At 48.8% G+C, this 25,293-nt stretch overlaps 2 protein-coding genes across 4 annotated transcripts in view; one reads left to right on the top strand and one right to left on the bottom strand.

Moving 5' to 3' along the window:
* Positions 1 to 15,308, top strand: part of ADGRD2 (adhesion G protein-coupled receptor D2) — a 70,208-nt gene extending 54,900 nt beyond the window's left edge. The window contains exons 25-27 of one of the 2 annotated variants that reach the window (XR_006276096.1): positions 193 to 223; positions 1,062 to 3,958; positions 5,920 to 6,493. Coding sequence is in view for 1 of the 2 variants with exons in the window: in XM_043499009.1 (XP_043354944.1) it covers positions 193 to 223; positions 12,870 to 12,877 (39 nt within the window). In the remaining variant the exon portion in view is untranslated. Of the gene's footprint in view, positions 1 to 192; positions 224 to 1,061; positions 3,959 to 5,919; positions 6,494 to 12,869 lie in introns of those variants that run through there. The other variant, XM_043499009.1, reaches the window with a different exon arrangement.
* Positions 15,309 to 17,190: 1,882 nt separating this feature from the next.
* The window catches only part of NR5A1 (nuclear receptor subfamily 5 group A member 1), a 64,547-nt gene continuing 56,444 nt past the window's right edge, over positions 17,191 to 25,293 (bottom strand). For both annotated transcript variants that reach the window (XM_038375202.2, XM_043499016.1), the window contains one exon: positions 17,191 to 22,009. In XM_038375202.2, the coding sequence (XP_038231130.1) occupies positions 21,762 to 22,009 (248 nt within the window). In that variant the 3' untranslated portion in view covers positions 17,191 to 21,761. The remainder of the gene's footprint in view (positions 22,010 to 25,293) is intronic.

Below are 25,293 nucleotides of genomic sequence, written 5' to 3' on the forward strand. Positions count from 1 at the left end.
AGGGAGTGATGGGAAAGGAGAGCGCATGTGGCAAAGCCCCTCTTGGCTGCATTGGTGGCAGGAAAAAAGCCCCTGACTGGGGGCTTTTGACTCTGACCTGGGGAATGGCTGTGAACGGATCTGGGCTCCTTGGGGCTTGGAAACTCCCTCCCTGAACAAATCTCAATTAACGAGCATTTTCCCCTCTTTCAGGCTGTAGAGCTGACAGCGTTCAAATCCTCAGGTAACTTCTCCCTCCATCATTTCCTCTTCTCTTTGTGCTTGGGATAATGTCTTGCTGAGTGTATTAAAAATCATATTGCACTACCTGTTTCTACACTGAGGAGGGCTGGCTGCAGAAAGGGGGGATCCATGCACACAGGCAGAAATGTTCTCCTCATTCTGTTTTTAATTACAAAATATGGAGTTTTGTCGAGACTGCAACATTCAAACAATCTCAACTCAAGTGTTTCTTGAAATATTGGGGGGGCATATTGGAACTGGAAGAGGTTCAGAAAAGGGCAACAAAAATCATTAGGGGGATGGAACGGCTTCTGTATGAGAAGAGATAAATAAGACTGGGACTTTTCAGCTTGGAAAAGAAATGACTAAGGGGGATATGATAGAGGTCATAAAATCATGACTGGTGGGGAGACAGTAAATAAGGAAGTGTTATTTACTCCTTCTCATAATACAAGAACTAGGGGTCACCAAATGAAATTAATAGGCAACAGGTTTAAAACAAAAGGAAGTATTTCTTCACACAAGACACAGTCAACCTGTGGAACTCCTTGCCAGAGGATGTTGTGAAGGCCAAGACCATAACAGGTTTCAAAAAAGAACTAGATAAGTTCATGGAGGATAGATCCATCAATGGCTATTAGCCAGTATGGGAAGGGGTGGTATCCCTAGCCTCTGTTTGCCAGAAGCTGGGAATGGGCGACGGGATGGGTCACTTGATGATTCCCTGTTCATTTCCTCTGGGGCATCTGGCACTGGCAACTGTTGGAAGACAGGATACTGGGCTAAATGGACCTTTGGTCTGACCTAGTATGACCACTCTTATGTTCTTATGTCCACAGAGCACTGTATGGCACAGCCGCAATGAAATGCCACTTTTCAGACTGACCTGGCTCTCAGCTAGGAGACTCCCTTGCTGCACAGGCAGGGCTAGTGCCAAGGAAGCGATGTTAGCTACCCTCATCCTGTCCTGGGCCTCCTTGCATGCACAGCGCCATATCTCCCAGCAGCTCGCCATCTTGTGTTCTTTGCATCCTGTTTCACTGCTCTGCAAACCCCACCATGCTCTGTACATACCGGCTGTACTCGAGACAACCAGAGCCATGCCTTGCTGAGAGCTGTCTTGTGTGCCCATGCCACATCTTGCAATGCCCAGCCCGCCTCCCCATGTTGAGAACCTCTGCGCTCCTGTATGCACACCTTTCTTGCTATCTCCACTATCCCTCTCTCTGCTGCAGTCACCAACCCCTTGTGCCACATGCTCTGGAAGGAGCACTGCTACCGCCTCTAGCTGCTTAGAGCAGCTTTATGTGCCAGATGGGCCAGATATTTAAAAGCATCCCGCACTGCACCTGCACCCAGTGCATGGAGCTCTTCCTGTCAAAGCACAACGCCATCTGGCTTTCCTTCCGGGGGGGGGGTGTCAGTGCCAGGTGCTGCGGGATCATTGATCACTTTGCTGGGAGGAGTGGGCAGAGGCACATTTCAGCAGCAATAGCTCTTTGCAGAGACTTGCTGACTTAGGGAATGCTAAAGCCGCCTCCCCACCCCCCACCTCCCCAGTGAGAAATGGGTGTGACTGAAGCTGGGTGCCTGGGAGAGAAAATGCTGTTGCTGGCAGGTGAAGCCAGGGAGGGCATGGGTTGGAAAGGCCAGATTTCCAAAGATAAATGCAATTGCTTAATGTCCTTCTCTTCTGAAATGCCCTGCCGAGCCTGGTGGGGCAGATCTTGGCCCCTGCAGTGTGGAAACACTTCATGAGAAGGAAAGACCAAGGCCAGACTAGAAATCAGCAGAATTAGAAACTGACCCTCCCCTTAAGCTTTGCCTCCTCACTCTTGGGAGCCCAGAAGGAAAGGTGGGCTAATCCTTCTGTGCTACCTGGGTGTCACTCCCTGCCTTGGTTTCCCCAGCTGTACAGTAGCACTGCCTTACCCCCCAGGCATGTTGTGAGGATAAATACAGTAAAGAGGAGGGTGCTCAAATAGTGGGGTGGGGGGGCTCTGTAAGTAGCATCAATAGACAGAGGGTGAATTCTCCCCTCTCCAGAGGCCGGTGCTCCTTCCCGCTGCCAAGGGAGGGGTTTCACATGAGAGCAGAGTTCTGCTCCTGTTCTTTGTCCCTAGCTGGGCCAGTTCCAACTTCCCCTGGCCAGTTCAGCCCACCACTCACTTCAGATTTGCAGGAGTTTCCTGGGCACAACCAAAGGAATCTGCTCAAGGTCACAGCTCCAAGGAGGTGAAGGTTCTGCCTGGTACGGGGCGGGGAGCACTTTGCTGGACAGCTGTTGAAGGCAGATGCCATGCTTAGAAATTCCCACTGTTGTGCCCAGAAGCTGGCCCCCATCGGTTCCCAGGCAGCCAACTCTCTGCCTTGTCAGAAATAAGGCAAGAGACTTTGACTGGATTCTTCCATTATCTTCACCAGTCTCCCACTATTGTGCTCAGCTGACAGAGAGAGCGGGTTTGCTGGCTGGGCTGAGTTCAGGGACCCAGCCTGTGCATCCGGGCAATGCAAACCCCTCTTTGCCTCCTGAGTGCATTTTTGAACTGGCTATTGGTGCCAGAGCCCTTTGTTAGCTTTGTGAAAGGAAAATCTGTCACCAGCTGATGCTGGTAGGATCAAAATTCCTGCCCCGAGCTGTAGAGAACCTGTGTTTTTTGAGTTCCCAAAGCCAGATGCAGGATAGTACAAGGGAAAAGATGGCAGCAATGCACTGAATGCCCCATCCAGATCAGTCCTAATGTGCGGGTAAAGCTAGGGGGTACCTCCCAAACTGAAGAGGTCTGAGGAAAGATTCTTTTCCCAGGGAGGGGAAGTGAGGTGCAGTGGTCGAAGCAGGAGACTTGCTTCTAGCCCAGATACTGCCGGTGATTCACCCTGTGACCCGAACATGCCTCATTCTCTTCCCAGCCCAGTGTCAGTGTGCAGGTGATGACATTTACCTCTCTTGGTAACTGCCTGTGAGAGCTTTGGGTGACAAATGGCTGACCCGTGCCCCATATTATGCGGAGATGAATATCCAGCCAGCCAAGGAGAGGAGAACTGATGAGACGTAGATTGCTGACAACAGAATTATTGGGTTAGAGAGGCAAGGGTCTTAGGACCTGGGGGCTTCTCCGCAAGCCCAAGAGGAATGGTAAACTGGAAATTGCAAAGGGTTGGGTAGAAAAGTATAGGACAGTTCCTAAAATGGCCAGTGTACCAAAGTCCCTTAAGAAGCCAAAGATGCCTGTGAGGCTGCTGATTGAATCGCTGTTCTGCAGCAGAAAATGGTAATCACCCTTAGAACTGTGGCTGTTGCATTGGGTTGGCTGGCATAGAATCAAAGAAGCATAAAGCATGGCTGCTTTGTCTTTATAATCACTAATGATTATTAATTAGTAACACTGCCTGGCTGGGGTGCCTGGCACTGCCTTCTAGGAGAAGAATCTTAAAGCACGTTACACCGCCGCAGGACTTAAGGCTCACAGCGCCCCAGGGAGGTAAGTCAGGCCTGTTCCTTCTATTTTACAGCTGGGTAAATGGACCGAGACTTTTCATAGATCCCAAGGACAGAAGGGGCCACTGTGGTCATCTGGTCTGACCTGCTGTATGACACAGGCCAGAGAGCTGCTCCAGAATCCTTCCTAGAGCAGATCGTTTAGACAACATCCCATCTTGATTTAAAAGTGGTCCATGATGGAGAATGTACCACGCCCCTTGGTAAATTGTTCCAGTGTGTAATTACCCTCACTAGGTAAAAAGAAAAGGAGTACTTGTGGCACCTTAGAGACTAACAAATTTATTTGAGCATAAGCTTTCGTGAGCTACAGCTCACTTGATCAGATGCATTCAGTGGAAAATACAGTGGGGAGATTGATATACGCACACAGAGAACATGAAACAATGGGTATTACCATACACACTGTAAGGAGAGCGATCACTTAAGATGAGCTATTACCAGCAGGTAGGGAGGGTGGTGGGAAGGAAGAAAACCTTTTGTGGTGATAGTCAAGGTGGGCCATTTCAAGCAGTTGACAAGAACGTCTGAGGAACGGTGGGAGGTGGGTGGGGGGGAATAAACATGGGAAATAGTTTTACTTCGTGTAATGACCCATCCACTTCCAGTCTCTATTCAAGCCTAAGTTAATTGTATCCAGTTTGCAAATGAATTCCAATTCAGCAGTCTCTTGTTGGAGTCTGTTTTTGAAGTTTTTTTGTTGAAGGATAGCCACTCTCAGGTCTGTAATCAAGTGACCGGAGAGATTGAAGTGTTCTCCGACTGGTTTTTGAATGTTATAATTCTTGACGTCTGATTTGTGTCCATTTATTCTTTTACGTAGAGACTGTCCAGTTTGACCAATGTACATGGCAGAGGGGCATTGCTAGCACATTATGGCATATATCACATTGGTAGATGCACAGGTGAAGGAGCCTCTGATAGTGTGGCTGATGTGATTAGGCCCTATGATGGTGTTCCCTGAATAGATATGTGGACAGAGTTGGCAACGGGCTTTGTTGCAAGGATAGCTTCCTGGGTTAGTGGTTCTGTTGTGTGGTTGCTAGTGAGTATTTGCTTCAGATTGGGGGGCTGTCTGTAAGCAAGGACTAGTCTGTCTCCCAAGATCTGTGAGAGTGATGGGTCGTCCTTCAGGATAGGTTGTAGATCCTTGATGATGCGTTGGAGAGGTTTTAGTTGGGGGCTGAAGGTGATGGCTAGTGGCGTTCTGTTGTTTTCTTTGTTGGGCCTGTCCTGTAGTAGGTGACTTCTGGGTACTCTTCTGGCTCTGTCAATCTGTTTCTTCACTTCAGCAGGTGGGTATTGTAGTTGTAGGAATGCATGATAGAGATCTTGTAGGTGTTTGTCTCTGTCTGAGGGGTTGGAGCAAATGCGGTTATATCGTAGCGCTTGGCTGTAGACAATGGATCGTGTGGTATGATCTGGGTGAAAGCTGGAGGCATGTAGGTAGGAATAGTGGTCAGTAGGTTTCCGGTATAGGGTCGCATCTACCAATGTGATATATGCCATCATGTGCCAGCAATGCCCCTCTGCCATGTACATTTGTCAAACTGGACAGTCTCTACATAAAAGAATAAATGGACACAAATCAGACATCAAGAATTATAACATTCAAAAACCAGTCAGAGAACACTTCAGTCTCTCTGGTCACTCGATTACAGACCTGAGTGGCTATCCTTCAAAAAAAAAAAAAAAAAAAACACTTCAAAATCAGACTCCAACGAGAGACTGCTGAATTGGAATTAATTTGCAAACTGGATACAATTAACTTAGGCTTGAATAGAGACTGGGAGTGGATGGGTCATTACCCAAAGTAAAACTATTTCCCCATGTTATTTCCCCCCCCCCACCTCCCACTGTTCCTCAGAAGTTCTTCTCAACTGCTCGAAATGGCCCACCTTGACTATCACCACAAAAGGTTTTCTTCCTTCCCCCCACCCTCCCTACCTGCTGGTAATAGCTCATCTTAAGTGATCACTCTCCTTACAGTGTGTATGATAAACCCATTGTTTCATGTTCTCTGTGTGTGTATATCAATCTCCCCACTGTATTTTCCACTGAATGTATCCGATGAAGTGAGCTGTAGCTCACGAAAGCTTATGCTCAAATAAATTTGGTAGTCTCTAAGGTGCCACAAGTCCTCCTGTTCTTTTTGCGAATACAGACTAACACGGCTGCTACTCTGAAACCCTCACTAGGTAAATGACTTGCCTAAGATAACACAATCAGTGCCAGAGCTGGGCTGTTGCCAGGCCAGTAAGCAGTGCTCCCCGCAGTAGAGAACACAGCTGCACACAGGTAACGCTGACATTTCTTCACCGCTGATGGCAGAAGCCCAGAGCCTTGCGCATGTTTAGGCTCCTAACTTCAGTAGTAATCAATGGAGCTGGGGCAGAGTCCAGTCTGTGAAAATTACTTACCTGAGCCTTCGGGGAGACTGATCCTTGTCTTGCTGGGCTTGCAGTTTGGCCAAGGCGTCCTGCTCAGCTCAGTGTGTGAGAGAATTCTTTCCCCTGGCACATTAGCAAGCCCCACTAATGCACACCTCCAACTGTTCAGATGCGTTTGAGGACCTCTGAAGCCAGCAGTTAGACAAAAGGAGGGCTTTATGCTGCCTCTGTCATTGAGGGAGACAAAATGTATCGGAGTAAAATAAATATTTCCTTTCTGGTTTTAATATTCAGTGAACACAAAAGCCTCTGCACAATGTACTTTGTGTCCTAAGATAATTTGTGTCCCTTTCTATCTCACAGTCAAACATGATTCAGTTCTCAAGCGCCCTGATGACAGTTCCTCCAGGAAGATATTGTCCAGTGGGGATTGTTTTGTGCTGCTTTTATTCCTCTTAAAGACTATTAAAAGGGGAAACTGACAGAGACTGTGTTAATGAAAGGCAGAGTGCCTTCACCAAGGCCCATCTGCATACATTAACTCCATAGGCTCAGGAACTAAGCACCCCCAACTTTTATGCGGGGCTCCACTCCCAGCCCTGCGTACTGGGTCCCAGCCCCACACCTCCGCTTCAGGCCCTGCACCAAGGGGTCCCGGCTACTACCCTGCACCTCTATTTCTGGCCCTGCATGTGGGCTCCAGTTCCCACGCCTGGGGGTGCAGGCCATGTGCCTCCACTTCTGGCCCCGCACATGGCTGAGGGGTCCCGGCTGCCAGTCCTGCTCCTACCCCCAGCTGTGGCCCCAGCCTTGGCCCCCCTGAAATACGACCCTGCTCCCGGTCCCAGCTCAGAGGGAGGGGACATATGATTCTATGATTATGATTCTATGACAGACGGGTCAGGGAACTGGCTTTTAGCACCCCCACTATTTAAAATGTTCCAGCACCACTGATTAGCTCAGTTTTAATTTTTTTATGGCTTCTTTGCCTGGTTCTTCTGAGAACTCTTTAGACTCAATTCAGGGTATTAGCACCTATTGCAGATGATATTGTGATTGGGACCGTAGAAATGCCGGCGATGGATGGATAAATGGATGTTATTTTTGCATTGTTAAATTTGATGAAGCTTTTCTGGGATGTGGTTATGTAAGATTCACTGTGATGGCTGTAAAAGTTGATCTGGGGCATACCTTGCATTAGCAGGACTTCAGCAGCTGTTGGTCTCCGGATGATGTTTTCTCTCCAGGGGGAGGAAGTTGTGCAGGGTACATTGAGTTTTTTATTTTAAAAAAGGTGTCACCTAGAAATGTCACAATTTTCCCACATCTCTGGGCAGATTGGCAAGGCAGAAATAATCAACTACTGGCTCATCAAATCATTAACCTGAAGAAGCATATTAGGTAGTAAAACATAAACCTTAAAGTGTGTCAGGATAGTGAGGCACAGGGCACCTGCTGCTCAAATGCTTTCCTTTGGTCCAGTTGTAGCTGCTCTGACTCCCTCCCCATCTAATCCCAATGCTTCTCCCTGCTCTAATCTAAGGCCATGTCTGCTTGGTGACACTCTGGAATACTAAGACGAATCAGCTGAAGGGGTGAAGTCCATGTGCATAAATTGAATCTGGTTAAACCCCAAGTAAAGTGACCGTAAGCTTTGTTTACACTGAAAAGTGTTTTTCTGGTATAGCTAGATCAGTTGAGCTATATAGGGAAACCTCCTAAGGGAGGTGGAGCTTAATCAGCAAAAGAGAGCTTTGCTGGGATTGCTAGGGCCTCAAATAGGCTAAGCCATGCCAGCCAAAGACTACACTGTGGCTTTTTCCAGCATAGCGGTGCTGACTGGAGGTTTATAATTTTTTTCACTCTCCTACCCAACATAAATTTGCCCGAAAAACTTCCTAATATACCAGTGAACTAAGGCAATTTTACTCCTGTCTTAGCACATCTAGACGGGGTTTAATATGCTTTTGTTTATGTGCATTGGCTTCACGCTCGTTAATTTGCCTTAACCTTCTTGGGTGCCTCTGTGCAGTTCTGGGTAAGTGACTCTCTGGTCCAATGCAGCACCACTGTGCAGAAGTCACCACTGCAGCACTTCCAGGGGCAGTGCTCCCCAGTGCACTGTGTGCAGTGAGGGTAGTCGGGGGAATCTTGCACTCTAGGGACCTGCTCACTAAATCCCCTTGAGGAAGGAAATACAGGCATTAGGGTCACAGAAGCACATGCAGTAGATATATAATATGTGCATGTACGCTCGCTCTCGCTCTCACTCACACACTTTCAGACTAACCTGCATATTAACAGTCAAACTAACCCAGTAGGCAGGTGCAGTATTTTTTCTGAGGGGAACCTCTGATGCAGCCTCCCCTGCCATGGTGCAAACAAAACTCGCTCTTTTGTCAGGCCTGCAGGCTGTACCTGTAAGAGGCATTGCTTGACCCCAATGAGGAGCGAGTGAGTGAAACCAAACAGCTCCTTAAAATAGGCATTGCCCCTTGAATTGCTTAGAAACATTTCTTCAGCTGGGAAGCTTTGCACATCCACCTGCACCAGTCTGACATGCGCGAGGCATCAAGCTCTCTGAGAATTGTGCCTCTCTGCTACAAAAGCCACTTAGCCACCTTTTCGGTCCCCCCCCCTCCCACCCCCACGAGTCCTCTTACAGCACTGGAGCCCAGGCAGTGAGTTCTGCACAGACTTGGGAGCTGCTCTGTGTCTTGGGGCCAGTGTCAGGAGGTGGGAGAGAGCCTGTCTCTTTTAGGAAGTTAACTCTTTACAGCCTGTGTATATCGATGCTCCCACTGCCTGATGCCTCCATGTGGCTGGCAGTGTGGAACCCAGCAGGCTGCCTGGGCTTCTCGCATGGCTTGATAGCTTTGCCCAGCCTATCTAGGTATGTGTGCAGCCCCCCAGTATCTGAGCACCATTGATTTCCATGCTCTGCTGAAACAGCTTAATCTGGCGTGGCTCTGAGTACCCTCAGCTCCTGCTGCTATCACGAGGAGAGGGGGTTCACTGCCCCTGCCAGGCAGCAGCAGGCCCCAGGCTGGACTGGGCCCTTCTCATGGTAGCGGCAGTAGCAATAAATGGCTCAGGATTCGCTACCCAGGCTGAGAATGGCCTTCCCTGCTAAGGGCTTGTGCAATGCCCAGAACCAGGGTCCCAGCACGGCCTGGCTATAGTCACTGCTGCTTTCCCAGGGGATTTAGAGACCTGGACCTGGTGGAGCAGGAGCAGGAGTAGAATGGCTGCTTGTCCTTGTGCCCCCTTCTGCTGCTCAGCTAGTTGGGTTGGGCCACGGGCGGCAGCCTGGGCACCTGAGTTCTAGTCCTGACTCTGCCTCTGGGGAAACTCACAAAGCCTCTCTGGGCCTCTGTCCCCTCACCAATGCACTGATGCTTCAGAGATGCTCTGTTAGCTTTTCCATGCAGCCCCTGACAAAAGGGTCCCAGAGACAGCTGCACCAGAGACAAGTCTGGGGAACTTGCAATGCTTGGAGCTGGTCAGGGGCCTGGCCTCTACTCTGATGGCCTAGGCTCCCATAGATCCAGCGTGGAGTGCCAGGTTAAGGGTGAGAACGTCTGCTATGCACAGGGTGATGTGATGCATCACCTGTTGGTGTGCACAGCGAGTCCTGTTGGAGATTTTTTCCCTCTGAGCGTTACATTAGTAAGGGATGAACTGGGCCAATGCAACTGTCTGTCACCAGAGCCCACAATGCTGGCAGCGTTATCCAGGCTTGAGTGAGGGAGAACGACCATGGGACAAGTTCCTCAAGGTGCTGCAAAAAGAAAAGGAGTACTTGTGGCACCTTAGAAACTAACAAATTTATTAGAGCATAAGCTTTCGTGAGCTACAGCTCACTTCATCGGATGCATTTTGTTTTTGGTTTTTTTTTGTTTGTTTGTTTTTTTTCCACCAAATGCATCTGATGAAGTGAGCTGTAGCTCACAAAAGCTTATGCTCTAATAAATGTGTTAGTCTCTAAGGTGCCACAAGTACTCCTTTTCTTTTTGCGAATACAGACTAACACGGCTGCTACTCTGAAACCTGTCAAGGTGCTGCAGGTGTTTCAGAGGCTGGGTGGGGGTCACACCCACCGGAAAGGGAGGAATTAGTTGTATTTTATAGGCAGGTTACCTGACTTATCTAGAAAACCTGTGGCAAAACTGGGATTAGAACCCTAGAGTCCTTTAAAGCTAGTAGAAATGCTTGTGCTTACACACACGCACGCCCGTCCCAAGTTGTGACCTAAAATCCACAGCCCAGCACCTTCTGTGCCCTGCTAAGATTTGTGTAGCAGCCTCTCTGGTGCCAAGAGCATTTCCTGTAGCATCCTCCAGGTGCCTGCAGGACTCAGCTTTGCAATTTTCTGAGGCTGAGCGTGAATGAGGAGCCCCCCTTCCAGCCTGACAAGCCCTCTTCCACGCTCCCGTAACTACATCCGGCCCTACGGGCAGCCCCCTGCAGCTGGACTGTCAGGGCGGCAGCGGTGCTGTGAAGCACTGGGCACAAAGTCAAGTGCCTTCCGCCACACAAGACATACATGACAGGTTTCAGAGTAACAGCCATGTTAGTCTGTATCTGCAAAAAGAAAAGGAGTACCTGTGGCACCTTAGAGACTAACAAATTTATTTGAGCATAAGCTTTCGATGAAGTGAGCTGACATACAATAATTCTCCAGCTCTATACTGCCTGGCCGCCCCCTGGGCAGCTCTGACACAGCACAGCTGTTAGTTTACTTTGGAAATTTCAACCAGCTGTAATGATTATTAGCCATCTGATGGTAGCACCTCCAGGCCCACACTGAACCACATAGTGAGTACCAGGGTCTGCCTATAATGCCCGCAAGCTAACGTGACGAGGGCCGAGAAAGGCAATGCCACTAGCTTATTTTGCAGAGTGGGACCTGAGGCCCAAAACAATTATTCCCTTGCCTAAACTCACACCGGAAATCAATACCAGGGACTGTAACCAGTTCTTCCAAGCAGTGGGCCAGGACTTTAACCACAAAGACAGCCTTCCCCTCAAAGCCCTGTCCTAGTGCTTGCTTCTCTTTGGTATCATATTCAAAGCCATTCATGACTCATAACCATGATCTTTTAGTCGCCACCTATTTTGCTCAAACTGCCTAGGAAAATCAATTTAATTAGCTCTATAAAAGTGTTAGTGGCGGGTACAGTTTCTAAGCAAAGCTGCATCACCAGGTAAGAGTAAGACAATTCAAATGGAAATATTGTGGCTAAGTTTTACAAAAATATTTAAAACAAAATTATTGCAACATGCGAGGAGCTAAAATTTAGAGTGGGAGCCAGCTGTCAGTTACAGATCTCCAGTCCCCCTAGACATTCTCTTGTCCTGCCCCACTCCCTTCCCCACACCTCCACCTGATATTAAGATGCCTCACAACAGGCTATTCCCCTGCTAAGGATGCAGTTCATGCTGAGAGGCCACACGTTTCTCCCAGTAGCGAGCTCCTGCCCCACTGTACAAAGCTGCACATTAAACGGCATAGCCCACAGCGATTCATTACACCCCATTACATAGGGAGGGGTGGGCCAGGCAGTTCACAGATTTGTGCAAACAATAAGTAGTGTCTTTCTTGTTTTGGCAAACGAGCTCCACATCCTCCATCTCGTCAAGTGATGGCTTCATTGTTTCCCCATGATAATTTCATTATTCCCTTTGAATACATTGTGTATGTTGCTAAGCCACGCATAGCAACAAGTGTCTGCTTGTCTCCATGACCCAATCCTTCTGTGATCAATATTAAGCAGAGCTAACAAATCACAATGTCTCATTAAATAGTCTCTTTTTTAAAAAATAATCATAACCTATTAATCTGAGGTATCAAAAGCTGACTGGACATCTGACTGCTTCCTAGCTGGTCAGGAAAACAACCAGTGGGAATAAATACTGACAAATACAGCCATCAGAACTGCCACAGAGCCCATCCAGCCCGGTAGCCTGCTGCTCACAGTGCCTGGCACCAGATGCTTTAGCTTGGGGTGCAAGGAGGCCCTTGCTGGCCAGCTAAGGACTAGCCTGCCACAAGAGAAAGTTCTTCCCACCCACTGTCATTCAGAGGTTGCTTTATGGCCCAAGGCAGAAGGGTTTATAGCCGTCATAAAGCGACATCATGGCCAATGTAATTGTGGCTGTTCTCATTCGTATAACCGTGTAAGGCTCTTTCTGCAAATCCTGCCAAACACTTGGCCTCTCTGATACATCTTGGCAGTGAGTTCCACAAGTTATTTGCTGTGGTGGTTTTTCTAATCATCCTTTCTATCAGTTAAAAATTCTTGCCTTTTAACTTCGTTGTTATGCAAAAAAGTAAATAACAATAGCTCCGAACTGTTTTTCTCTAAACTGATATTTTAGTGACCTCTAGTCTTTTATGAAGCCCTCCTCCTTAGCTACGGAGTCTACCTGGGATGGAGGTGAGGGTGGGAGGCAGTGGCGGGGTAGGGGGGTGGAGGGGAGAGAGTCAGGCATCAGCAACTGACCAAGCCATGGGAACTTGCTGTGCAGTGTGAATCTAGGCTCCTGGATCCATAATCTGGAAGCTTTGGGTTTTCAGAGCCATATTTGTACACCAAATAAAGGCTAAATGCCCCTGCTGTTGCAGCACTTAAGGCCCCCCTTCCCTTTTATGTAAGTAGCCCAAGCCCCATCTCTAGCAGAGGGCCAAGCAAGGCACTGGATGGGATACAGAGGCTCTCTGTGTGCTGAATAACGCACTCTCTCCTTGGATTTAGGGTTCTGAGAGGAGCTTTTCCAGGTGATGCCCAGTCCCCTCTCCCCCTGGGCTCTCCAAACAGAAGGCAGGTCCATGGAAGCCGGGTGCAACGGCCATCTTGATTTCCTCCTGGAGAGTCACAGCCTCCCACACAAAACTGCTGAACTTGTGCTTTTTACTTACGGCACATGCAGCTAAAACCAAGGCAGGCCTGGGGATCCTGCCAGGCAGGATGCTTCCCTGCCCTTCTCCTCACTGGCCATTCACACGTGACCCATTTCCCTTGCACCTGGCATTAAACCTACTCTAATGGGCAGCTGCTGCTCCTCTCTGGTCCTTGGTTAGGTAGCACCATTCGGCTTTGCTAGTCTGCCATGAAACGGGGAGGGACAAACTTTGAAAGGCTCAGCTAAAACACCCACTAGAAAGCTGTTTTCCCAAATGTGATTGGAACCTCACTGGTTCAGTGGGGCTAGTGAGCAAAGCTACCCTCCAGCCCCCAGGCTGGTTAGTGTCCCCCAAGGAGAGGAGGGGATTGCAGCCCTATTTCCTCACTGGGTGCATGCCCACTGAGTAATCAGAGAGATGTAGGGCTGGAAGGAGCCTTGAAAAGTCACAATGTCCAGCCCCCCCATACTGAAGCAAGACTACAAAACCTAGCTGTGATACTGCCACACTTCCCAGCCAGCTGATGGCTCTGCCAGCTTTCCCTGCTCCCCACCTCTTGCCTGTTAGAACAGTTAAAGCTCACAGGCTTTCCATACAGGGGCAAAAGCCTAAATGACTCATTTCATGAAAATACCATGCAGGGCTCTGGAGCGGCTGAAGGCTCAACATGAGACAGTCAGTGGGGCATGGTACTTTGTGAAATGGTGGGTGTAACATCGGGGCAGAACTAGGTGTGTCTAGCTAGAATAGTGTCGTTTCTGGCTCACTAGCCAGGGCAAGAACCAGTCCTTTAATGTTAGCTCTGTCCTTCAGACACTAACTGGGCTGGAGGCAAAGTGAAGGAAAAGGTAACACGCTCTCCTTACCACTCACTCATCTAATGCCTGAGCACATCACGTTAAAAGGCAGCACACAAAGTAGTTCTTGCACTGCACGAGCCCCCTCGTGTTCTGTACACACAATAAAACTTTCCCTCCCCTTAACTGCAATGCTTGTACATTAGTCTCGCATTAGCCGGTTTTCTATTCGTGTTGCTGCTGCTCAACCAGACGTGCTGGGCTTGGTGCAGGAATCACTTGGTGAGAGTCTGGCCTGTGCCTTGCAGAAGGTCAAAGAGACGGCTCGCCATGGGCCCCGCTGGCCTTAACGGCTATGAAGGAACTGTATTGACCACACCTCTGAGGGCAGCGTCACCCCATCAGCTCAGCATTGTTTCTCCAGGTCATGATTCAGAAGCGCAGTAAAGGATGTACTGCAATCAGTGGGCTTTAATAGTGTGTTCCTGAATTACTGTAGATTCCCCAGGTTGCCTTGCTAGACCAGCCCAGCTCTAGACGGATGCCACCTAGCTGGACTCACTTAGCTCACCGATGCGTGGACCAAACAAACAGCAGCATTGAAGCCTTGTGGGGTCTCCCTGACACAGCCCCTATTTAATTCTAATTTCAGGGGGCTTTATGTGCCCCCCCCAACATTGTTACATGACAGTGTGCTTCGCCCCCTCAGCGGATAAACCACTCCTGCCATGTGCTAACAGCCCGAGAGGGTGACCACCAGGTGTGTGGGAGCAAAGGCCTAAGTCCTCCTGCTCCCCTTAACCTGTGTTAGTGAGAGAAGGTTAGTGGAGACCTGGTGTATGTGTTCAGCAAGACACCCTCGCGCCTAGCCGCAAAGGTTAGTAGGCTGTTGGAGACTAGCAGGGTCCTTTCCTTCTCTTCCAGGTTAAAAGCCAGGGCCTTGTAGATGAACAACAACAAACCAAACCTGTACGTACTTTATCTCCTTGCACCGCTGGTGTCCACAAATGGCCAGCAATAACATGACCTGCAGGCCATGAGTGCAAAGGGAAAGCAAGGTGTGTGAACAGCAGGACCAGCCAAAGTGCTGCATTGTAAAGGACTGTTTGGATGCCCACCACTGCCCACAGCAAAGGGGGCTGGTGCAATGTGAGGCACCTGTAGTGTTTCCATCACACCTCCTACCGGGGTCAGACGCGGGGTGCTTGGGAAGCAGGCACTCTGAGACAGACGGGAGCTGGATTTTGTTTTTGTTTTTTTCATTTTTAAACAAGCTAATTTTAATCTCACTGTATGCTAGATGGATGAACTACACTCATTACCCGCTGTCTAGTGGAGTGCTGCACAGAGGCAGAGGGTGTGTTATCCTGCTCTCGCTAGTCTTTGCAGCAGCAGATTTCTCCTCCTAGGCATAGAGTACACGTGCACTCGGTATCAGGTTTGCTGCATATTATAGCTGAGTAAATGCTGATTTTAAAGACACCGGGCTCTGTGATTTTTTGTTGTTTAGCCTCATAAAGAGTCACGTTACTGCGTGTTAATATGTCCCGGTTTAATGACAGGCAAGGCAGGCATTCAGCCCACTCTAGCTTTACCTCCAACGAAAAGCTGCCTTCATGCTGTGGCTGATTCCTGTGGACTTGGTCCATTTTGCATGTCCAAAGGCCAGCTAGATGTGACACTGTTCCCATCCAGCCCCCGTAGTGGCTGTTACATGCTGGCTCATATGATACGCTAGCCCCCAGTTGAACAGCTGTTCGCTGAAGCTATTTACGCTCTGCTCAGTAACATAGTTTAGACATTGTAAGGCACAGACTGGAGCTGGAATGAGGCCACAGAGTCAGCACTGGAGTGGGACGAATATTCCATCTCAAAGGCCAGCCGAGCCGTGGGCCCTGCTTTTCAGAACCCTTTCAAAGTAACCCATGCAGGGGTTATGCTGAGAGTTAATGAACGCTTTGTGTAGGATACAGGCCTTTCCAGCTAATGGCCACCTCCTTCCCAGCAGGCTATGGTACAGAGGGGCAACTACACTGTCTTTTATAGCCCTGATTCAGCAAAGCATGTTAAGTGTGGTCTTTGGCCCACCCCACTCAGCAAAGCAGGGCTTTAAGCATGTGCTTAGTTGTGTTCCTGAATCAGGCCCATAGGCCAATAGAGGCATTATTATCTAATTCGTTCAGCTGATACCCGGACAATCCCCGTGCTGAGTGAAGACACTGTGGGTACTTCCTGCCAGTGTCATCTGTGTTCACCATGGTAGCACTAAAGCAATAATAGAAACTACCTGGTTCTGCTGTCGTGTGGCCCGTCAGGAACTGAGTATACTCCTGAAGCCGTGTTCTTCCCACAGCACTTTACAAATATCATCAGGAATCACTTCGTCTGCTAGTATTCTGGGGCTAGAACTTGGCAGTTGTTTGTAAGACTTCAGCAACACTGCACCTTGAATGTGTGACTTCTGTTAGCTGTGATGGTTTAGTGCAGCATGGAGGCTGTTCTCTTCATACTGTCTCCCCTCTTGCAGTCTGATCCAGCTCCCACTGGAGTTAATGGGAGTGTGTCTACTGATTTCAGTTGGGTTTTGGCTCGGGCCTTGAAACCCTCCTGGTTAATTACACTTCACTGCATGATTTTTGAGCCCAAATTTTCAAACCAGGTGACTGAAGACCCTGTGGCAATGCTTTATGCATAGTTACCATTATTGGACAGTGTCAGCAATTGCCCAGCCAGCTGTTTGTGCGCACATATTGCTGATCCACAGGCACAGCTGCAGGGTTTGTGTGAACAAATACAGGTGCACACTGAGTCACAGTACATGCAGTCCGTTATTTGGGCTTTGCTGTCGCCTAGCTGTGAGTTTTCTCCCTAGGGATGTGTGGTATTAAAAGCTCTTTCAGTTGTATGAGCAGGGATTTTGCTGGCTTGGTGTACCTAGCACAGCCTGATAATTATAACTAAGAGCCATATCAAGGGGTTAGTACCTAAGTTAACTATCTCCCCTAAATGCTGCTGCTCTCAAGATCACTTGTTAGGGTCAAAAGAAAAGGAAGACTAGTGGCACCTTAGAGACTAACAAATTTATTTGAGCATAAGCTTTTGTGAGCTACAGCTCACTTCATCGGATGCATTCAGTGGAAAATACAATGGGGAGATGATTTATATACACAGAGAACATGAAACACTGGGTGTTATCATACACACTGTAAGGAGAGTGATCACTTAAGATAAGATATTACCAGCAAAGGGGGGGAACCTTCTGTAGGGATAATCAAGGTGGGCCATTTCCAGCAGTTGACAAGAACGTCTGAGGAACAGTGGGGGGGGGGGGAGAGATAACATGGGGAAATAGTTTTACTTTGTGTAATGACCCATCCACTCCCAGTCTGTATTCAAGCCTAAATTAATTGTATCCAGTTTACAAATTAATTCCAATTCAGCAGTCTCTCGTTGGAGTCTGTTTTTGAAGTTTTTTTGTTGAAGAATAGCCACTCTGATCCTATGGAGAGAAGAGCCACAGAAGTGCTTGTGCATAGACCTGAGCCATATTCTCCACGAGTACGAGTGTCACAGTCCTGCCTGCCTGCTCATGAAAAGGGCGCCAGTATGCAATGCCTATTGCCCCCAAGGTCTGGCAAGAGCTGCAGCAGAGCAACTGGCTTGAATGTGTGACTCCCACACAATATCCCCAAGGTTTAGCAAACTGAGCAAACTGAGAGCCGGGACCTGAGTGGCTCCTTGGAACCAATTCAACCCTCATCTCTAATTTATTCTTCCTAAAGATACCAGCTAAGTTACAAAGAAGGGGAACCCCCAGGCAAGTATCATCAGGGTTGAGCACTGTTTAACATCATCATCTGCCCTTCAGTTTGCATGGTGTTGAAACCCAGGAAAGTTCTTTGCTCTGCTGCATAAAGCAGTAATGGAACGAGATGTGACAGCAACCCAGCAAACAGGAGTTAGAAATAAATGCAGAATCTGTATTTTTAAGTGAATTGCAAAATTTATTACAGTGGTTTGATCCTGACAAGAACATTGCTAACAACCTCCTGCCAGAGACGGAATGGAGAGGGCGGAAGGGAGAGAGACACTTAAGGACACTTTGCATTTGCTGAAAATAAAACATATTTTAACGCCCAAACCGTATTCCCCAGCTCCTTAAATCCACAAAATACAAAGTGAAACTGAACCACGGCCGTGGAGAGGAAAATGCATGAACATGTCAAAATGCAGAAACAAACATGCTCATCTGCATCTAATAAGCTTCCAGAAAATGAGCTGCTTATAGTCACAAAAGTCTGCTGAGAAGGTAGGCGGCAGCAGCGCACAAGGCCTGCAAAGCACCAAACTTCAGGAGAAGCCGCATTTCTCTGGGTACAAAAGTCCACTCTAAACAAGAAACAAGCACCTGGAATGGAAAATATATCAGACCCCACCCGTTACAAAGGGCCGTTATTCACCAAGACTATGACCGGTGTTGACAGGGAGCTTCAGAACAGGGAGCACACAGCAATGGCGTTTAAGCCTGGCCTGTGTTGGAGCCTGGGGAAGGTCCCGTGCTTGGGGAATAGAAAAGGACAGTTGAGCTGAGTAAACCAACATGGCAGCCAGAATAAAGCACCTTCTGGTTTTACCTTGCCCTGCTAACTAAGCGGGGAGGGGGATGCATCCATGGTCAAAGGGGCTCGCTCTTGTATCTTCAGCACTTCTCACCTCCCTGGGTAGGAAAGCTCTATTAACTGACATGCATGAACATGCTGCCAATGGACAGACGCTGCTAACCAGGGCTTGAAGCAATGCACTGCTGAGTGGCCAGGGGTGATGCTCGGACGTCTCACCATTGGGCTGTAGGTTATGGCGTGGGTCTAATTACTCCCAGCCAGAGGAAGCGGGCAAATGGGGAGTGGAGTAGAAACCCTACTAACCAGCTCAGGAACCTGAGGGCAGCCTTTATGCACATGGCTGGCATATTTGTACTATGGCCGCTAATTCAGATGCACACACAGAAGACCCAGAGAGCAGAAAGAAATCCCTTTCTTCTCATAGTCTCTCTGGAGGCTCTGTATCCTGCACTGGCTTGAACAGCACGATGCTCAGAAGGGCTGTGGCCATTTCATTACCCAGCTGCAAAACCCCTGGGCCGGGACTTTGTGCCACCTGGTCCTATAGTCCTCCAGCAGGGTCAAGTGCTTTGCTTTGACTTCAGTGTCCAAAAACAGAAGGGACACTAAATAAAAACGTGGAGGAAAATACAACGTGAGTGAGCTAGGAGAGGCAGAGTGGAAAGGCTACAATATGGTGCAGATGGGCACAGTGTAAAAGAACCTGAGTAGAATAAACAGAGAAAATGGTCAAAAGGGACTGACTCCACTAAGAAAGTGCTCAGACGATTGATAGTATTTGGTGCTAGGCTACTGCCAAATGTTCCCCCAGTTCCAGCCCATGGGAAGCATTCCCTAGAGCACGCACGGAGCAGCTGGTGAGATGTCACAGTCAGACTTGCTGTTAGATATGGTGAGAAAAAAAGTCCTCTGATGGTTACATCTTGCCCGTAGTCTATTTCCTGTGGCACATCTCAGCCCTGTTCATTCCTGCTAATTCTGCCACTTCACACATACCAGGCATTATGTGGAGAAATCCAATAGATGGGGTCAGGAGACTGTGCTTCTTGATTGACTCTCCGAGTGGGGGAACTGCATCCCAATTGCTCTGGTCCCTAGATTACAAGACCACGGCTGGTGGGCTAGTCGTAGTACTACCAGCAACAAACGGCTGAAAAGGGACGTTCGGGGGTGCTAGCAGAACAAGCTGCTATGGGATGAGGGCTGTCTTGTCCAACCCCAGTGGCCAGGGTTCACCTGCCTTCTTGTTAGAATCTTTCAGCGAGTCATTAACTGCATTTCTGCTGGCTAGGGAAGTTGGCTTAAGAAACAGGAGGACCTGGCCCCAGGCTGAGAAAGCACCTGAGTGTGGAACGGGAATGTTGTGATGCAGAAAGGAAGGGAAGCTGCAGCTGGAAACCTTCCAAAGAGAGTGAGCTGGGACTGGAGGCGGGAGAAAACCTTCCCGGAGACGGAGGCTGAGCCAAGAGATGGGGCCAGAGCTCGATGGAGTTGCGAGCATCCCTGCTGAAATGTCAGCGTCAGGGCCAGACTCCGCTCCATGGTGTGACCTGGGGTCACTGAAGCGGTTGGAATGGAGCTGCTCTGGATTTTCACTGGCATGCCTGGGTGTAGCAGGTCAGTGTGCAGGGGCCGACCTGAAGCTAAGGGCTGAGCACTGAAGACATAAAGCACAGTTTGAAACTCCAGGATGACACCCCCCTCCCTGGTGCCCTGCTGCCCACCCGCTGCAGGCAGCCCCCGGACACTCATTAGCAGGATGAGGCAGAGCTTGAAATCGCTGCTGGGCTGGGGGTGGGGGTGGGGTGAGTGCTAGCCCTTCCTGTTATCCAGCCACAAAACTTGAAGAAACAGAACTGCAGCCAGTCAGGAAGCTGCTTATTCAGAAACGGACCCTTTGCCGCCCACCCCTGCACTCACAACCGGCCACATTCAGCTCAGCAACAGCCCGGTGCAGTGACACCAGGGAGGAATTTGTCCCAGCAACCCTGCTCTCCACCCTGCTTGGAACGAGGAATGGTACCTTCCACTGCGCCCGCATCCCTCAGTCAGAGTCTGCACCTGCTCTTCACCCCACGGGGAATGGGGCAGCTGGTGGGGAAGGGATGGCTCTCTACTGTCCCGTTCCCAGTTCCTTCCTGTAACAGCCTCCTGATTCATGTAACTGCAGGAGTCCATCAGCCCATCCTAGGGGCACACTCGCCTGGCCAGCCCGCAAGCAGCTTCCAGCCCAGAGGGGCTGCAGGACACAGGCTAGGAGATGCAGAGACGAATGACTGAACAGAGGAACTGCGATTTCTTAGCACTTGGATACTCTGGGGCTGTGCTATAATATTGACCTCAGAGAACAAGGAGATTCCCCAGTCAGAATGTGACCAAAAGTCTGCTAAGGCCCCTGATGCTGGTCAGCAGGCCTATTGCTGCAACTATGCACTGGCTGTGGTGACACAGAGATCCTATCTCAAGCACTGTCTCCTGACCCAAAATGGGACTCTCACAGCTTTCCTGAGCTCTGGGGCACAAAACCCCAGGCCCCCTTGGGACACAGGGCAGGAGCAGGATGGTGATATGATCATTTCTCTTCCCTGGATTTAATGGCTGGATCCAGGTACATGTAGGTGGTTGCATTTTCCCCAGTACCATGTCCCAGTCTATGTCCATTCCAGGGGTCTCTGGCATCTCTGTTCTGCAAACTATTCCACAAGGCAGGCTCCCTGCTCAACCCCTGCAGCCCCATTGCTTGCTCCACAAAGTGTTTCATCTCCAGGGAGGTGGCGACAACCACAGAGCATCATTTGGAGAAGCCCTGGCCTGTTGGAAGGGTAAAACCAGCAAGGTATCTTTTTACCTCTCTCTCCCGCCTTTGCAAGTGGGGTCCTGAGATATGTTTGTGGGAAGAAGGTGAGGGGGCAGGGTTAGAGCAGACAACTGCTGAGGAAAAATGAGTCAAAATGAACATAAATAAGAGAAAAGCCATTTCTAAGGTTCAATCCTCCACACCCCGGAATTTGTGTTAAGCCAAATCGATGCTATGTAGACAGGGAAAGCCAAATGTAGGACAGGCAATGGTCCCAGAGGGGCAGTCCGCATAGAATGGAACATATTCGTCTTAGAGCTGTTAAACCATAGTTACTGTATATTAAAATAAATCATCTGAAACTTTCCAATAGTACTGGTTAAATATAATCACCGGGTGAGGCAGTGATGGACAGGCAGTGCTGCTAGGCCAGCCCCCCCAGCTTCCTTCTGCCTCTCCTGCATGCTCCCAGCAGGGAACGTCTCTGAGAAGCTCCGTTGCGAGTCTCTTGTCGGGACGAGCCACACTCAAGTCCGCTTGGCATGCAGCATTTCAATGAGCAGGTTGTTGCAAGGCACCTCCCCGCTCAGGTGCTTGTGGTAGAGGTACTCCTCGGCCTGCATGCTGAGGGAGCGGATCTCAGCCAGCCGCAGAAGGAGCTGACGGAACTTGTCTGCGGAGTGAGGGTAGTGGCAGATGGTATACTCCAGCAGAGCTGCGTTGGCTTTCTCCTGAGCATCCTTCGACAGGCTGTGGTTTTCCAAATATTTCACATCTGCAACAGGAAAACAAAAGGCAGCATCTCATGAAATGGCAGAAAGTGCAGACCTGTGTCACATTTACATCAGCACACATTATGGACCCACAATGCACCTAGACACTGGTCTCTAAGAACGCTGCACTGCTGCTCCAGACAGCACTTCCTCCATTCCCAGGGTGGCTGCACGCATTAAAGTGGAGATGCCCACACCTGGTGCTCTTCTGCGGGGACGTTCCTATTATTGTTGTTTTTCTGACTCTCAAGTAAAAGTGATTAAGTCTACAAGAGGCTGCTCTTTGTGTATAGAAAAGCATAGCATTAAGGGACAACAGGAACCTGGGAGGAGACAGGAAAGACTGAAGGACAGCAATGCTTAGGATGTAAGGATACAGCAATGCTGTATCACCACCACTGCAATGGTGGGACACTGACTGTGAGACACAGCCTCCTCTGATCACTGCTGGGTACTCTAAAGAAAGATTAAATCCATCCAGTGTGCCACTGGGAGGGAGGAAATCCCGACACCCTGTCCATCACATTCAGCAATGAATTTAATGCTGAGCATGTGAGCCAGTTCTTACGTGTGTGAGTACTCTACTGAGAGGCCATTGCTGTCCAAACAATTGTTGCACCTGATTGAATCTACTAGCACTTTTGAGACAGAGAATTCCAAACCCTGATCTCTCAGCAAGTGGGAAATAAAGCCCTGCTGCATTGCCAAGTTCCCATCAAATCCTGCAGGTACCAGGGTGGGGAAAGGGAAGGAGTTTTGGGGAGAGTTTCTTGTGGACCATCCCACAGGCCCTAGTAAGGTGATGAAGCATCTCGGCGACACTCTCGGGAAGAGAGCTGGGCAGCAAATGTTCATCAAAGAGTTTTCTCTATGAAAAAATGTGAAAAAACTTGTTATGCTTTTTCACCTGTTCTTTGACCTGCTTGACTCATGAATGCACTAGGAACTGGCTTGGAGCTTGAGGAAAGAGGGTGTTTGTGAGAGGGAAGCACTTTGGGCTGGAGGAAGGGGACTAGCAAGGCCACACAGGACCAGCCTTGGGGTGGGTTTTGGTGTTCACTTAATCAGTCAGCCCCCGAGAGAAAAGAGAGTCTGCAGCAAGGGGATGAGGGCATCAAACCATGAAAGTGGGCAAGTCATAGCAGGGCTATACAGCTGAGTACAAAGCTCTGGAAAGAGGAACAACTGGAGGTGAAAACTTTCAGCTTAACAGGAGAGTGAGAGAGAGAGAGTGTGTGTGTGTATATATATGCACATGCGTGTGTGTGGGGAGGGGGCGTGTTCTGCAATCCACAGAAAGGGGTGGGAGAGAGAGAAGTTGCATAGCTAGAAAATGGAATTGTTCTTATACTGTATAAAGGACAGGAAAAACCTATGCAGGAACTCTGCCCCTTGTTATAAAGCAGAGTAGCAGAAGACAGATGAACTACTAGAGGACCTTATGGACCTTTTCATCCCTCATTTGTATGAGCAGAACCATGGAGGATATTGCAGAGCCAGCAGGGTACAGCCAGAATCCAGGCAGCTAAACAGCTGCCAGGTCAGCAAGTTTGCAGTTTCTAGAGCTGATGAATTTTTAATGGCTGCTCTGCCCACTTCCATCTCACACAATCAAAGAAAATCTTATAGGCCGTTAGCCTTAGAGCTCATCCATTTCTGAATGTCTATGAAAAGACTGGTTTAATTCCCTGATAAACCTGGTGTTTTCAATGTGGCAACAGAGCTCAGCAAACATAGTAACCCTGAGCCTTTATGCCTCACAAGTGTCTAAACAATTCTCCGGTAACACTGTTGTTGCCTGGAACTGGCCTTACTGAAATGCAAGGCAGAAAGCTCTCCGGTGCGGAGCCACCACCTAGCTACTGAGAGACTCAGCTCCTAGCACATTGAGTTACGTGAGCATCCCCAGATTATCCTTATAATACACACCTTGCTGTGGGTTTTAAATCAATAAGACCAGGATGCCGCCCTGGTAAAAGATCACGATTAAAAAAATTACTTAACAACACTTGCTGCTGTTTGTGAGAGAAGAAAACGCACCCTGGCTTTCGTCTGTCCCTCCAAAGTGAAGAGCCCTAGTGGGGCTAATGCCTGACTGTAATCCTATTTTCCATATCAAGCCACTCTTCAGTCAGGTACTTCCCAGCAGCCATAGAGACCCATCTCACTTCCACGATCTGCAGCTATGCTATCTTGGACTATGACCTCATAAGCCAAGCAGGGTTGATGCTGCTCACTGCGAGGAGGAACCTCTTCCTCCAGAACTATGCTGAGCCCAGTGCTCCAGTGGGATGTGTTCTGATGGAGGTACCACCGTTCAGGTGAGATAGACCCAGAACCTGGCCACCAATCAGTATTAAGTAGTAATTTGACAAAAATCAGAGTGAGTTATCCAAATGTCAGCACTTAATGGTATTCTAATCAGATCCCAAGGGAAGGATTTGGCTTCACTGAGCTAATCTAATGTGCAGTTCATTTCTCTTGTTCACTCTCTCTTACACCAAGGCCAAGTCTGCACTAGCGAGCTTACAGTGGCACTGCTGTACCAATGCAGCTGCGCCACTGTAAGGCCGCTCATGTAGCTGCTCTAGGCCGATGGGAGAGAGCCTTCTGCAGATGACATAAAACCACCTCCACGAGCAGCGGTAGCTCTATTGGCGGGAGAAGCTCTCTGACTGACAGTGTTGGGCACATCACCACTTTTTCCCCACATCCCCTGACGGACATAAGTTTTGCCAACATAAGTGGTAGCGTAGGCATGGCTTTAGTCTTTCTGGCCAGTCCAGAAAGTTAGGAAAGTTTAAGGAGTTTTACGGCAACTCTTCCCAGCGGGTGGCAGGATGCTATTCTGGCACTTGAAAATACAGAAGACTTGAGTTTTCCATTTTTGTTTGGCTAATTAATTTCATTTTTTAAATCTAACATGTTGAAATCTGGGTGATGTGTGGATTTAACAAAGGCTTTGGTAAAATGGCACTAAACATACTCCATGTTATTAGGCTACTACAGAAGTACACAATGATCATACCTGAGACCCGACTTACATGAGACTGTGCTATAAACATCCTCTCTGAAAACATTTGGGCCGATGGAGTTAACAGGATTGCCTGTACTTGGTGGAGCTGCAGCCACAAGTGCCATTATGTCTGATAGCCAATCTGTTACGTCTGTGTGCATGTATCCAGTGGAGAGATGGGCCTCTGCAACCAGCCCTTTTAGGTTCAAGTTCAGATGAGAGATGGCAACTCAAACATCTCGAAGCTGAATATTGTGAAGAGTCAGAATT

This window comes from Dermochelys coriacea, chromosome 16, assembly GCF_009764565.3.
Source record: "Dermochelys coriacea isolate rDerCor1 chromosome 16, rDerCor1.pri.v4, whole genome shotgun sequence".
Taxonomy (NCBI): domain Eukaryota; kingdom Metazoa; phylum Chordata; order Testudines; family Dermochelyidae; genus Dermochelys; species Dermochelys coriacea.